The sequence below is a fragment of the Necator americanus genome, chromosome V (genome assembly GCF_031761385.1).
Source record: "Necator americanus strain Aroian chromosome V, whole genome shotgun sequence".
NCBI classification, from domain to species: domain Eukaryota; kingdom Metazoa; phylum Nematoda; class Chromadorea; order Rhabditida; family Ancylostomatidae; genus Necator; species Necator americanus.
In genome coordinates, this window is record NC_087375.1 from 17,074,646 (window position 1) to 17,090,966 (window position 16,321).

Genomic DNA, 16,321 nt, shown 5'->3' on the forward strand with positions numbered 1-16,321 from the left:
ACTCCATGGAACATCACCTGATATATCCCTAAAATGAGCTGTAGGGGATTCACGGAGCAAGATCGGTTTTAACGACTTTAAGGTGTAGTCGGACCAAAACGTACTGAAGTCCTGCAGAAGCAGACTGCACTGATGGGTGTACCTTGCTGGAACCACCCATCGGTGCAGTCTGCGACGGTCCCAACTCGGTTCCAATTCTGCCTCCACCGCGCGGTTTCGAGCGACTCGTGATTCATGTCGTTTCGACCCGACTATACAGATATCCCCAGGGAGATTTTTTTTTTTGTGAATTTTAGGTTGTTCACAATACTGCACAGCTACAACAATTGAATAATTGCTGCCGAAAACCGGGAATCAAACGAAATGGAATAGAACAGAATTTGGAGACCATAGTAACTTGCGATCTATTCTCAATCTCATTCTCACACAAGGTGAAACTGCAGACCAAACCACAACTCAACCCTCAACTTAAAGCGCGTAAAATGAAAAGAAGCCCGAGATTACCGGACGATGAGAATGAGCTATTCATATTCTTTCAGACTCTTATCAAATGCAATTGACGTCGCAAAGAAAAAAGAGCCAAGAACGAGTTTTCAACACTCCTCTTCGACAACTTGACAAACTTAACAAAATCTTTAATATAATTCAGTTAGGAAGTATTTTATGAATTAAACTGCACTTAACATAGGTAGGGAGACCCACAAACAACCATAGACTTAGTTGCAACTTTTTTCAATAAGAACAGCTTTCATCTGAGTAAATATCAGTCATATGAATAACATTTGTACAGATGCAGTAAGTACGAAACTATTCCTTCAAGATTTTTATTTGCAAAAAAGTAAGTTATTAACATTACATGCAGATAAATTTAAATCAAGAATCTCATTCAAGGAAATTCAGATCTTCAAAGTTTATATCACTGGAGGCTTCTCCATGACTAGAATCAACACCATCGCCAACTGATGCGTCCTCAGCAACGTGCGCAAGGAATGAAGGCCCAGACATGTCGTTAGAATGATGTGCAAACTGTGGTCTTAAACATGGGATTCGATAAATTACGATACATTCCAAGTTTACACAAAAAAAAAAAAGAAATACGAAAATAGGAGCGTAATAACAGGAATGAATATGAACAATAGGAAACACTTACATGCTCGAGGTTCTGATTTTTCTTTTCGCAGTGCGTCTTAAGCAGGGTTCTTGTTCAACCGTGGCTTCAACATAGGCGGCACTGTTCGGATCTACGCTTAAGTTGGTTCCGGCAGGGACTGGGTCTACCCCACGTCTCCGTTTGCTACTGATCTTACTCTAAAGTAAAAAAAAGTAGATTCTTCTAGCACAGAAACCAAATACGAATGTTCAAGAGAACATTTTGGGATAAACTTCGAGAATGCTGGTTCTTCAATATGGCAGACAAATATTCCTCTGTGGGGCACATAGTGTGTTTTCGGAAGTTTTTCTTATCATTACCGAGGCATTAAGCGAGTAGCCACCATCCACACTACCGCCCACAATTGCTTCCGCTGCTTCGACTTAGCAACTTCGAATCAAAACCATCGCAATGTTCTGCTCTACTGCTTCTGTGAATAGTCCATCCACCTTATCTCCCAGACCTCACCTCATCATACTAACTCTTGTACAGTGTCCTCAACCATTCTCTGAAGCAAAGACTGTTCCTTTACCACAAATCCGCTGTTGTGTTGTTCTTTGCATCTCAGCCACCAATTTCTGCTCCCAGGCAATTGTAACCCTTCAATAGGAATGGAACACTGTGGTAACCATTCATGGTGAACACATGGACGGATGATCATCAACGTGTGATTAAGAAACTATGAAATTGTAAAGGGAATGCGTGTGTAAAAAAAATGAGTAGCCAACCTAATAGAAAGAGTGTTATGTAACGCCTTTGAATTAATATTCTGTGCGGCTTCCAAGTTTTTTTTTTTTTTAATTTGGATTCTATCTAGGTTTTGGAGAATCTGATCAAGTGAGAAAGAGAAACAATGCCTACATGGACCACTTAGACAATCTGTCCAAACATGGGAGAAAATTCCTAAACATGATATTGTTGATGATTTCCTGGTAAGGGAAACCTTGCTAAAATTCCTATGTCAGCTCGATTGTGAAAAGTGTCTGATACTAAACGACCTTTAATGACACCAGTCATTCTTCGTGTAAAGAATTCAATTCTGTTTTGTTGAGAGTTTTGTTATAGGTGAGGATTTGCCATATCAGAGTACAGATTCCACACTTCTCAGGTCTTCCCCCTTTTCCAAACATCTGGATGAGAAAAATGCCAGTTCTCCCATCTCCGTCCATCCTGATTTCAGAGAGTGAAAAAATACTGATTCAAGCATTTTGTAAAGCAAACCTTCTCCCACAAAACAAAGTATTTTTTTAGAGTGCTCTTCTCACGCGGCTATGACCGATCTTCTTAACCTAATAATTCTCACGCAACCTACACAATCCGAGCGTTTCTGGTGATCAAATGTTATAAAATTGCGTATGAACTGCAGAAGACTATGTAGTATCTATTTATTCATCTTTTAACTGCAGTTCTAACTTTTCTCATCCTTGACAAAAAGTTGGTCCTCGCGTCCCGCAAAAACCTATTGTTGCCTCTATTGGCTTGTGCAAAGTATTTCTCTTACTTCCGTATAATTAATTTTTGAAATTTTACGAGGAATTGGAAAGAGTCGTATTCCTTCATCACGCCTCAACCTGTTTTACCAAATATATACGTGCAAAGTACGTGTACGTGCCTATATAGTGCTACTCTAAATCACCGCTAGCAAAAAAGTCCCACAGTGCACACGCTATGGAGAAGTGAACTAGTTGTAACCTCGTTGGAAGAAATGATCAGAATACATTATTTTTTAATTCCTACATGAATAATCCAACGTACAAACTCTTTGTACTCCATGATCGCGCAGATTGCCCACCTGTGGTCCGTCATCACGCTTAATCTCACCAACTCTCATCAAGTTGTACAGGGATGATTGTTTACACCAAGCCATGGCAAGTCCTGATGTAGTCACAAATATGATTACCGTGTGATCTTTTTAGAGTTGTGTTTGTTTGTTTGTTTGTTTGTTTGTTTGTGTGTGTGTGTGTGTGTGTGACCCCGTCAAAATGGGGTGCGACGGGTCCGTCGGATTGGTGCGCCGTTGCCAGATAGCTAAAAAATGGGATGCGACAGGTCCATCGGCGTCACAAAGCGGTAAAATGGAGTGACGCGGGTCCAACAGCGTGCTATTGCTGTTCCTCTATTTTCTTGCCTATATTGGTAACATGCCTTCCTCAAAAATTGGAAATACGAATGAAACCGGCTGCTTAAATGGTAGCCAACAGTTTAAATGGTCTGACGTAGAACGTTATCTTTAACGATAGGATGATGTCTTTCACGTCATTTTATTTTAAAACATCATTCTGTGATAATTGTGGGGAAAGCAGAAAGAAAACTCATACTTTGGGAATGCTCTTAAGATGTAGAAATGACAAAAAAAGGAAGGAAACTATACAATCTTTCGCCTATGTTTATAAAAAGAAAAAAGGCGTTTTCAGAAAAGCACAATTCTAATTTTGCATAAGATGCCATCACTATTAATTTTCATTGATGACTGACGCCGAGCGAAGGGAATACCACAGAAAGTCTGAAGTCCGGTTTTAGCCGGACGTTCAGATTGGTACATGAATAAATAAGTACAGTAGATAGGCGGTAGACATCTGATAGTTAGAGCCACACCATGCCTAATAGTGGAGCAAATAAGAAACTAAAAAAGCTGTTTTATCTTACGCAACTTTTCTTACCAAATGAAGTAGTGTATATGCAAAGGCAGAGAATTACTGTTTAATACTCACACATCCAATTCCATTTTCACCACCGTCTTCTTCGGCTCCAGCTTCTGTCTTGAGAAGGCGACGCTCAGGTGTTATAATTAGCTAAAAATAGCGCTAGGTTAGGCATAAATTTGCACAATTTAGCAAGTAAATGTTAAAATCTGAAACTTCCGATAAGCTCGTATTCGATGTACCTGTCTTCTTTAAACCTAATGTAAAGATATAGGCTCTATAGCCAGCACACCCGTTTTCTTCGTTCTTCTTCGATTTTTCAAGACTACGCGCTCGCTTCAACAACTACAAACGTAATCATCACCTCGGAAAGCAAGCATTACTAAATAATTCTGCTTTCCAAAAGGAATTGCTGCACCAGTGATGTAAACTGGAAAATGAGCTCACTCTTCCCGCGCGTTGTTCCAAATCAGCTACAGCAGGTGGAGTAGATGGAATTATTTCCACGCTATTGCTTCGTCCTCTCTCATCCTTAATGAGGATTGCAATAAGCAAATAATATCCGTATAGAAACCGAAACACAACAACAACATTGGGAAAACACTACAGCATTTTCAATGCGAGTCTGGGGTACTACTGTTGTAAAAACTAGGAATTTATACGTCAATATTCTGTTCAGTAACCATCTTCTATTAGGCAACAGAAAAATTTTGAGCTATATTACGCAAGTGATGCAAACAAGCACCCACTTGTGCTTGCATCCGACTCGAGCAAGCCCCAGGAGAATTTTCCGTAATGGGCAGCCCGTTATTAGGATGGGCTCCACGGTGCCTTCTGCATGATTCTGCATGATCACGAGAACTGCGGTCATCAGTGTCAAAGAGATCGTTGCGAAGCTCATCGCGGAGACGCTACAGTCAAAAACAGGAGTTTAGTAACTGTCTATTGGAGCTGATATCAAGTATTTCACCTCATGACGCTGACGTGTAGCACCTAGATTATACAGCTGAGCACCGTACGAGTCTCGATTCAAACGTTCCTGCAGTCTTTGTCGACGCAAGGCACTGCATTGCTGTTGCATCATACGAAGCTGTCGTGTTTTCCTTCTGTCAAGTGGCGGAAAAGACCTATAAATATAAAAACGACCCAACAAATGTTCATTGTTACTGTACTTAGGTGCAGCAGTAAATGGCCAAATTTGAAAGAACGACCCTCTCTAGAAATCTCCCCACAGACAGAGTTTATTGAACGCAGACTTCAAAAATCCCAAAAGCCCGTAAAACAATTGGTCTTATTGGTTTTAATTATTTTTATTTTTAAAATAGCTTCTGGAATCGTACTTCCTTTCGCAGATTTGCAGCTTAATTATCATTGGGTGTAACCATCAAAACGACGAAAAAGTATGAAACATCTGCATACCTTGGGAAATCTCGCACAACATCACGAGAATTAGAGCGGCATCCGCTTCTTCTCTCAGAATCCATAGATGCGTTAGCTAGTATTTGGTCGGGAGAGGTATCACACTGTAAAGGTATCTTTAACGGCACTAAAAAAAAAAAGAATAGGTCGTCAACTAAATTAAATTAATCAATATTTCTTTAACGCTCACGGAATTCCCGTCTAATTCTTGGTTCTTATTCATGCTTTCCAAACTGAGAGTGCCTGCGCGCAGACCATCATAAATCAGTGTTGAGCTTACAAAAAGATTCATGGCTGCATCAAGATTCTTCCGGAACTCATCGAGCACGCCTTTTACAATGTCTGGTAGCTAAATAGAAGTTGATAAGCAATAATTGTTAGAGGAAAGTCAGTTAAGAAATACCTGCTCTAACTTAGCAGAAATTTCCTGGGCTATAGAGACTTTTTGCTCGAGCTCATCATGACAGGAAAGGACTTCAAACTGCATATTACTAGCAATGAGTTCAAAAGTACGAAGGACGTTGTGACAACTCTGAAACGAGTCTTTGGGAATCCACAGTATACAGCCATTATCATTAACTACGCGGAGACAAAAAAATATGCTTAAATCAAAATAATTATAAATTATTGAGGAATAGCCAAAGTCAAAATTTACGTTTTCTTGTTATGCCAATGAGGTTTAGGTGAAACTTTTTTATTGGCCTGACGTTTCGACAAACTCGTCTTTTTCAAAGGCCTGAAAATGGTTCGAGGTCTTTGATACCACGCATATCCCATCAAGCTCCTTATCTCTCCTCGCCAACCCTCGATATTGTTCCAAGTACACTACGCAAGACCTTAAAAGGAAAACAACTGACCAGTTTCACCGACTAGCGGGGTTGGTAAACCACCGCATTCTTAAAGATTGTCACCAAGGCGAATGAGATCTACGCAGTGTGCAGTATCCTTAAGTACTGGTGTCTGGATAACGGAACTCCATGAGGGGCAGTCTCACAGAGTGTTACGAACGGCAAGAAGTCATTGTTAATTGATAAGCACTCATCTTTGTTATTCATGGCCGGATTCCTGAAGGAAATCAAGAATGCTTCCAAAGCCTTCCTAGCAGATATTTCTTTCTCGTGGGTTAATATCGTACATTTTATTTCAAACTCATTTAAATCATGCTTATCATTTTTGTGGCGCCCTTACGGTGTCATCGCCTTTTACCAGCCAAATGTTCTTTGATACGCACGTTCAGCATCCTTCCAGTTTCTCCAATATAAATGGCGTTGCACGTTAGGCACTCTATTTGGTAAATAACTCCGATGTTCGTGCAATCACCGGCCTTACCGAATGGACAAACCACGCAACATTCTGACCCCCATTGCCTATCGTAAAATCTATTGCGAACTAACTGTCGCTTGATGCTGTCGTTCGGGATGTTCACCAACACAACATCATCTTGCAGCTGTGCTCCCAAAAAAATACGGTGTATAGCAGCAGTTAAGGAGTCAGAGACGAAAGGGATGCACAAAGGAATTCTACCTTCACGTGGGATCCTCACTGTATTGTTCGTCATTCGAGATTGGGTGTTTTATTTCTATCTCGAGTAACCGTTTGAACTAGCTATGCTTGGGGCTAGTTTTAGTGATTCCTCCCGTTCTCTATCCCCTGTGCACATTGCTGTTGCTGTTTTGACCATATTTCGGATAATTGCCTTTTTCATGCCATTAGGAATCACTAAATGCTGGGATTGACGAAAGATTCCTGAGTAGTATAGAAACCTTCGGTCTAAGCAAGCAACGCGTAATGATCTTGATCAACGAATGCCTCCAGTGCAACATTTTTAAATGGTCAGGAAAATATTTCTCTCAAATAAGAGGACTTGCTATGGGCCAAAGGCTTGCTCCAGTTCTTGCCGTTTGCTTTATGAGCAGAATAGAACAACCAGTGATAGAACGTCTTCCACAGGTGTACTGCCGTTATATCAATGATTGCTTCATTATAATGAACGATCGCAGTACATAAAACTCACTCGAGAACAACTAAAAGATGCTTCGCTCCCTTATTTGTATGCTCAAATAAATTTTATTTGAGCATTATTTTTATTTTTTTCACACTTTTTTCGAACCAATTCGACAATCCCAACAAGTCTTAGTTGTGACTGAGCACACTATTTGAACAAAATTGGTGAAGAATTGCATGATGATCAAAAGAGACCTAAGAACATCGAATAATACTTTCACAGTAGGCTGGACCGCTACCCAAATGTTATCAACTACGCGCATTCTCAATCTACCCACTATTGTTCAATAGGTCAGTGAAAATACTGTTCGTTAATGCAGTAAAAAAGCTTTATGCCCTGAACGTCCAACTACTGCCGGACCTTTAAACTTTTATCCTTCACGGATCAATAAAATACCAAGTAGTGGCACCGTCTGTAGATTTCTGCCATAAAATCAAAACTGTGTTTCTTGCTAACTGTGGTTCTCTTCTCTTCTTCTTAGAAATGCAAGCAGGGTTGAAAGATCTCGCAGCCTTCTTGGTAAAGGAGTCGGTACTGCATTTTAAAAAAAATATTTAGACATCCCTATTCCATCGATACCGCCACTATATTGAACACCTGACTTTTTCAGTTGTACGTCAGACCAAGCAAACTGCTAAGTGCCATTTAAAGGCATCACCCCACGAATCTGGGGTGGTGCGGGTTTCAGGTGGGTTATGCTTATACGGTCTGACGACGATTATGGTGAGGAGGGTGATTCCGTCCATTTCTTCCTAACTGCCGTGAAAAAGAGCCCGGAAAATGCGATTTCGATCGTTCCGAGGCGCTATTTTCAACAACGAGTTCGATAGGAGGGCGCCTGCCTTGTGCATGCGCCGTATCCTGCGGGCCGTTTTTACGGCAATTAGGAAGAAATGGACGGAATCACCCTGCTCCCATAATCTACGACCCCGTATAGGCATAACCCATCTGAAGTTCGCACCACTCCAGATTCGTGGGGTGACGCCTTTAAGCAGCTGTCTGCGTCCGTGCATCTGATGAATAGAGGAAAGATCTGGCAAACATGACTGGGGTGTGGTACAGAGGAGAAAATACGGAGAAGCACTTCCAGGTAAAACGCTATCCAGGCATCGCACTCCGGCTTTTAACAGCAGTAAGATTTACCTGGATTCAGTGAGTCCCGTCCAAGTAAGTCTTACTGCTTTCTGGCCGCACTGCACCAATAACAAACCATTGGGACCCACCTCATTTTCTGATTTGTAACTTCAGCGTTCCAATCTGTCGCAGTGCTACCTTTCCCACCTAATCTTTTTGTTAGCAATAGTCTAAAGGAGTGAGACTTATCATACCCCATCCACACGTTCTTCACTCTCTGATCGATGCACCAATCTGACTACGCTGGTCCTTCCTCTACACAAAAATTCCAAGTCAGAGCTGAACTTGGTTGATCGTACAAAGTATTTTCGCGACATACAACACACAAATCCACCCCACAAACTAAGCACGTAATTATTTCACAAGGTACTGACCTCCTGAAAAAAGTCTTTAGCACTAGCTGCGCACGCGTCTAGATCATGCGTCGCTTGATCAACGGCCTGATATCCACGACCGGCTGCTTCGGAGACAGATTCCTTACCAACCTGAAAGTCTCTGTTATGGTCACAGAAAATTGTTCTCACTTCCGGATAAAAAATACAAAAAAGCAGCTAGCGCTGCTTCTGCTTTGACTTTACTCTATACTATCTATACATATAAAGCAATACACCCATAAGGAAAAACACTACACCAGAGAAACTGGGCGTTCAACCTCATTTTACTTTCTGGATAATGAACATCTAGACGGCAAATTCAGGATGTGTGTGGAACGTTGGAAGCGTCTTGGATAAGAGTCAAAACTCCAGAAATTAACTAAAAAAGTGTATCTCCGTGTCCAATGACGTCGTCTTGTACCACGAACTCTGCGAGTCGGATCCTCCGGGGTAAGAAACAGGTCAAATGCAGGCAGCACACAACTTCTTACCAGTTGAGCAATTCAACTACGGCGGTCAGCTAGTATCTTGGCCCACGACTAGCACGATATAAGTTTGTTAATTTTATTATTAAAGTATGTAACAATCGTTAACGGTTCTGTAATTTTCGTCATTACTTCATTACTATGCTATATACCGGTTAGGATCGAACGGGAACTTGCTAGCAACATCCAACATCGCAGTTCGCGATGGTCCGACGTAAATTCCAACCGCCATCGCCAGCGCCGCTTCGGTTGCACCCCCTTACACAACTGCACCGGGCTCCATGTCGTTTTAACCCGACTACACTTTTGTTGTTATGGTCAGGCTATCGACTCTTTTCTTCGTCTGACATAATAGTGTACGTATTCCTATATTTACGGTGAGATCAGCAGCGAATGCCCTTTCTAGTGACATTTTCTATCTGTTTCCCAGACTTGGACAATGACACACTTTAACCCACCACTCTGCTTACAAAGAAGCTGTCATAATCGTTTGTTGAATTACAAATGGGTTCATCAATAAGTTTTTTTGGCACCTTATGAATAAAAATCCAATTTTACTGATGTGAGCACAATTGTACACTACACAACAGACATAACTCAGCGCACAGACAGATCGCAGATTTTATTTAACAGGAATTCTGAAGATTTCCAGCGAAGGTTGAAGCCCGATTTCGAGGTCGTAGTTGAAGATAAGTTTTATGAGCTTGAAAGCAGCATATCATAAATCTGATGTGATGAGGAAATGAAATGGGAGGAGTGGTTCCACTGCTCCCATTTCATCTCTCCTTGATCGTCGTTTAAAAAAAGGCGTGGGAACCACTTTGGTTATTACGAAGTACGTGAGAACGCTTCTCTATGCAGACGCTCCGGTTCCCTTAGCAACTTATTCATTGGTTTTACCTGAATAGTCTGGTGATAAGACATCACTGATTTTCGACCGATCACACTTGGATGCGGCGCGTGCACAAGGGTGGCGTGTTTCAGCTGAGGTCTTTCGACGAAAAAAGCTCCTTTTCACGCCGATTCTAACGACGATCAGGAAGAGATGAGCGGAACCATCCTTGATCCCTCAGTGTACAGCTCTAACACTAGATTCTCCCGCGTATTCCTTCACTACGTCATATTCGTGGAATGCTGTCTTTACTGGAACGCCTACAAGCGTAGCGCATGGATATAAATAATAAATTATTCGCTTCTTATCAAAGACTCGGCTTACTTCAATATCACCCATGGTGAGAAAGCGCTTTTCCTCGATGTCATGACCGTTGTGATTTCTGAGGCAACACATAGAACATAATTGACGCTGAAAATAAATTTAGTTGAGAAAGCAGCAGAATACTTTGACAAAAAGTTAACCTTTTAATAACAAAAAGAAGGATAAAGCAGAAAATTCGAAAATTAGCAACAATATGGAAGCAAAACCACCAACCATAGCTTCAGCTTCTGCAGCGCATGTGCGGCACGACAAATAGACTCCCTTTGAAATGACTTCGTCGCAAACCAAGCATTTCGGAAGATGGCTTTCATCGTTCTCATTGTTGTCTATGTTATTGCTCTGTGCTGCTGTTTCAGAGACACGCGCCACTAGTTCTAAATAGAACTAAGAATTCTTCACCTTAACAACATCAAATATTCTTGTCTTCCAGGCACTTTTTTTGTAAGAATACTAGCATATAGGAAGAGGCATTGCTTTGAAAAGAAGGAAAAAGAAAAGGCGAAAATTCAATTCAAGTGTAAAATATCAAATCAACTGGAGAGTAGTAGAACTTTCTTGACAACTTTAGAATCTTGCAAAAGCTGTTCGAAGTCAAAGCCAAAGCTAGTATTTTAGTATTAGTTATTAGTTAAATAGTCAATCCACTTGGGATGCAACGCGTTTTACTTTAATTCGTAATATTTGAGATTTTGGATTGCGTGTTGGCCTATACAATGACCTGCGGGTGCCAGCCGATGATCAAGTCAGTATTTTTATCCTTCAGCTAGGTCCAATTTATCGACCCCGAAGGTACGAAAGGCTTAGATTGCACTAGTGCGGCTTCGAATCGACCATGTGGCTACAACGGCTCTAACCGACTGTGCCACACCTATCCGAAAGCTAACAAGTTCACTGAAATTACCAAAGGGTCAGTATTCTTTGAGATATTGGAACATATGCAGAGGGCACAATGCAATAGATTTTTTCTGGTTTCTGTCCTTTGGACTGATTATCCACTGTTTACGCTTCAAACAAAAAGTCTCAGTAGAACAAAAGGAGAAGTACTATTACTCAACAGCTCCGTGAATGAGGATCGAATTCTACTTTACACTCCTACATTTTGAGTGGAGAAATACCGTTGAGAGTGTGTTTCCTATCTTTACCCAAAAAAATATAATGACGAGAAAATCTTTAAAATCTAATTGAAATGACATAATCTAACGAAAAATCGCGGTTAGCCCATACGATTACATTGTGTTACTGTAATAATGTCACAGCCACCGCTCCCTTGTTTTCACAAGAATATATCCCGGTGTCTGATCACAGATTTACTGTGCTTCCCTAATGCTGTGGAAACTGTACTGAAAACTCATGTATGAACAGAGGTTTCGCAAGACAAAAGGTTTTTTTTTTCGAAACGTAACATGCAACCATGCACCATTTATTATATTTACAGGCATCGCCCCACAAATCTGTTGTAACATGGATTTCCGATGGTCAAAGACTATACGGGATCGTGGATTGCAGAAACGGGTGGGATCCCGCTCATTTCTTCTTAATCGCCGTAAAAAAAACGGCTCGAAAGATGCGGCTTCGAGCGTTCCGGGGCGCTGTTGTTTACGAAGAGTTGTATTGGATCGCGCTAGTCTTGTGCAGGCGCCTCATCTTCCGGGCTGTTTTTTACGGCAATTAAAAAGAAATGGACGGAATCATCCTCATCCCTACAATCTACGACCGCGTATAGGCATAACCCATCTGAAACAAGTACCACCCCAGATTCGTGGCCTTTAAAACATGTATTTACCATGCAAAATGAATGAGGAAGCAGTTGAATCTAATCTTCGAAATTAGAATGAACCAAAACTCCGTCTTTTTAAAGCTACTTTCATCAATTTTTTTTTTTACAGTAGGAGTTCCCACTTTTGGATAAAATCGAAGGAACCAGCTCAACATCTGCACTCCTTACTGTTACGCAGTAGGGAAAGGGAAACAGCAGAGAAGCCTTAGCAGATAAAAGTGAGAAAAGCGGGCAGAGAATGAGTTTTAAAACACATATCGTGTAGCCAGATCATAAGAGATGAGGCTGTTGTTCTGACAGCGTACAAAAGAATGAAAGAATCTGAAGAAGCTATGTCACCAAGCAACTAGTAGAGAGAAGTGAAATGTATAACATAGCAAAAACAATGAAAGAGGTGACAACTCATCAGAAAGTTACCACAACGCGTAATAGTTCTAAAACGCGGGAAGCCACCTCAGCCTCAAATCAAGACAAAAAAGAAATGTTGACCGTAATACCGGAGTACCTTGCAAGCGATAGTTTACTGAGAGACCTTCAGGAGGTACTTTTGTAAGCTGACGACATTCTGGACACTTGATAACCAGCTCGGTATTGGCTCCAATACCACGAAAAGGAAATGGAGGTGGCTGTAATTTAAAAAAAAAAGATTATGTGTAATGCTAGATCATTATGTATTATTTCGTACTTCATAGTGACTAATACCGATGACGAGAAATATGTGTAACCAACCTCATCGTATAAGTAATTACGAAATCCCCCATGTCTCGGCGGTATGCCTCCTAAACCGTAATGTAATGGCGGTGGAGGGCGAGGAGGTTGCACCCATATATCTTCTTCTATACGATTTTGAATCTGAATACAATTGAAAGGCTAACTTAGCTCATTTCCACTCCGCCCTTTTAAGAAACAAAATCAATTACAAAATTCAGTGGATCCTCTCCTCGATCCAGATTAGGAAGGGGTATACGGCGGATGCCTTCCAAGAAATTGTCGTTTCTGGGACCAGCATTGCGAGCGTCAGCTATCTTTAAAGAGGAAGACGAATAATTTGACAGAGTGGGGTGGAAGGATAAAAACAAGGTATAACCATACCGAACACATGAAAATGCAATTCTAAATTTAGCATTGCACGCAATCGATGGGGGTAGCGCCAGTTTGATTTTGTTTACACTACTAATTCGGCAGCTCCTAGTTCTTATAGATGCGACATTGAGGAGCCGGCACCTCTTCAGGTGAAGAGGGTCTAGCTCATGGGGTGCAGCGCAAGTGATGAGGATCCCTTCGCCAAGCGTCAAAAAGTGAAAGGGATCCTTTAGCCAATAATCCAAAAATTAAGGGGGTCGGAGCACTGACTTCGACCATCTCATGTATGCTAGTTCTGTATCAGACGTACTCACGTCTTTTATAGAGCGATCAGTATTGTAAAATGATGAGCATTTAGATTACTTTTACCTTTTGACCAACACTCAAGATAAAATCTTCACTAACAAATTAACCTCCTTAAACGTATAAAGTTGCCTGAACCTGCACACAAAAAAAGACAATAACGTGCAGTTCAGAAACGAAGAAGCCTTCTTAATCCATACCAAGTCTTCTCCATAAGGTAATAAAACTTTCGATGCAACGGTTTCAAAATATACCCTTCTAGTTAAATTTTTCTTTTCCTGACAAATCATACATATTGTTTAAAATCAAAGCTTCTCATACATATTGTACTACTCATACATATTGTTTAAAATCACCACTTTCGATACAGCATAACGCATAGCATTATGCTGTATCGAAAATAGCAGCAACGATAATCACAGAAGAAAGATCACTTCACGAAACTTTAAAAAAAATTAGTTAACTTTAATTTCCAATCTTTAACTTTAATCAACTAATTAAAAACCGCAGTGATTCCCTTATTTCTGGACGCTCTATCTTACTTTTTCCTCTTAGTTATTTTTGCTTACTGTCATAGATCCTCTAAGACTAATGCTTACGTCTTAGAGGAGGACCCCGATTGATTTAGTTATTTACTTCCGGAAATAAGCCCCTGAGTGCTGCCCCCTAAATTTTACATGTTACTACATTTTACCCGCAGTTAGAATAAGCAATCAGTTACTAGAACAGGCAATACATAAAGGATCTTAACCTGCCATGACAGAAAAAATGCACAAACTAACCAGTCTATCCACGCAATTCCCACAGAATGAATGCCCACAAGTAAGTTGGAGAGGCCGGTCGTAACGAAGGCAACATATAGGACACTCGGTCAAATCCTGCAGCTCACTCCTTCCAAACGTACCCGTGCTCGTAGAAGACATCCAGAATACCAAACTAGTCTCCTAATAACTCAAATCTAGAAGTAACTTATACTATATAATACCAAACTACTCTCCTAATAACTCAAATCTAGAAGTAACTTATACAACGAATATATACGAATAAAAAAATGGTAGGCGTATTGAACAACATACAGCATACAATTTAAAAAAAAGAACAATAAAGAAAATACTCAAGAAAATTTCAGAGTAGTGAAAACATATGCTAACACAACAGCAGCAGCTGACCTGAGCATCCGCAGAAATTCGCATCTGCGACGTGATTTTGCAGAAAAATGCAAGGCAAAGCTACTCAAAGAAGAAACTTCTTTATCACTGCTCCTAATGGTTTCGTACACTCGCATTCGAATACTGGAGTTTTTGCACATAACTAAGAAGCATCGTACTAGTGATGTAGTAAAGGTACACCACTAGTACGATGCGGTATCTTACAGGGTCTTTTGCCATGCACATAATCCAAATGTGATAGAGCTACTAATTCCTTCCGGAAATTCCGCTGTAGGTATTTTCCTGGTGAATCACGTTCTCAGCTGTGTCTTGCAAAGCCCAACCGTTGCCAGCCATAAACAGTGCCAGAAATGGCCCGTAAATCTTTACCAGCCCACAAATGCAAGAAAAACACATTCAATGGGGGGAATTCACGTGCAGTCGAGAAAAAACACGACCGAAACAGCTCCGATCCGCATAAACCTGTTCACCACATATTCGATCGTCAACCAAATCATCCTACTCAGGTGTAGTTTTCAACATTTGAGTAGATATTATATATATATATATATATATATATATATATATACATATATATATATATATATATATATATATATATATATATATATAACTATGTTCTTGACAGGAGAGGATGGATTGGCTGCATTTAAAAAGCTACCCACTTAGAGCCGCCATCAAAAAAAATTTTGTGGCGTTACATATAGTCTTTCTAACATGACCATATGTAATACCACAAATACTTGAGAAGGTGCTCCAAAGAAACTGCATCGACAGTTCAGCAAACCAGTCGCTTCCGTAGAATAAAATCCTGTCAGTTTCATGGTGTTTCACCTATATTTCGAAGATGATATTAGCATTTTGCGCGTGCATTTTCCAGAAAAAGTAGAAATAGAGTAAGGACTAAAGTGAGTACAAAATTGCAGCCCTCCGTCTACTAGGCTCGTAAACACTGCAGAATGATAGAGATAACTATCCTTCTGCAGTGCATGAATAAACAGTGGTTCCATGACAAGTTTGAGTAGCACGAGAAACATTCTCAGTCCAAATATACCCGCGTCAAAACTCGACGTTTGACGCATTTGGTGCGCCTAGAAGGGTAAAAACTACATTGAATACGTACGCAATTGCGTACGCGGCTTCGAGACGCTTCGGTGAAGCGTAGCGGCTACGAGCGTGGTGAAATCCTTGCTGGGACCATCCATCGGTGCAGTTTGCGTTAGTGCTGCGCTCGAAGCGACGGGATGGAGTCAGCCGTTGAAACCGCGGGAACCCTCTAACTCCATTCATCTCTGCAGTCCGAAACGCAGATGAAACGCTCTTCGAACGCAGACGCTTACGCAGCTCACAGGCTTTAAGTCTTTTGGCACCATTACAACAATGGAAAATGAGGTCAGCTAATGCGCCGCTTTTCACGTACTACGGTGGTAGTTACTGCGTTCTGTAATATCCCTAGCGCAGATATCTAGAACAGACTCGCCTAGTGCAGACGCACACGAGATTAAAAAGGTTACGAATTAAGAAGAAAAAACATTCGAAAGAGGTACGATCACGAAAAAGCACG

General features: G+C 40.8%; 1 protein-coding gene across 1 annotated transcript; it reads right to left on the minus strand.

Moving 5' to 3' along the window:
• Positions 1-882: 882 nt before the first annotated feature.
• Positions 883-14,781, minus strand: RB195_014153 (uncharacterized protein; the record flags this gene model as incomplete). The annotated part of the gene is made up of 17 exons (XM_064204295.1): positions 883-1,033; positions 1,151-1,308; positions 3,862-3,942; positions 4,240-4,323; positions 4,542-4,703; positions 4,763-4,919; positions 5,212-5,315; positions 5,402-5,560; positions 5,615-5,743; positions 8,725-8,835; positions 10,426-10,512; positions 10,639-10,799; positions 12,708-12,828; positions 12,932-13,054; positions 13,123-13,227; positions 14,371-14,532; positions 14,758-14,781. 17 exons carry the CDS (start codon positions 14,779-14,781, stop codon positions 883-885), a joined length of 2,079 nt encoding a protein of 692 aa, XP_064060176.1.
• Positions 14,782-16,321: the final 1,540 nt, after the last annotated feature.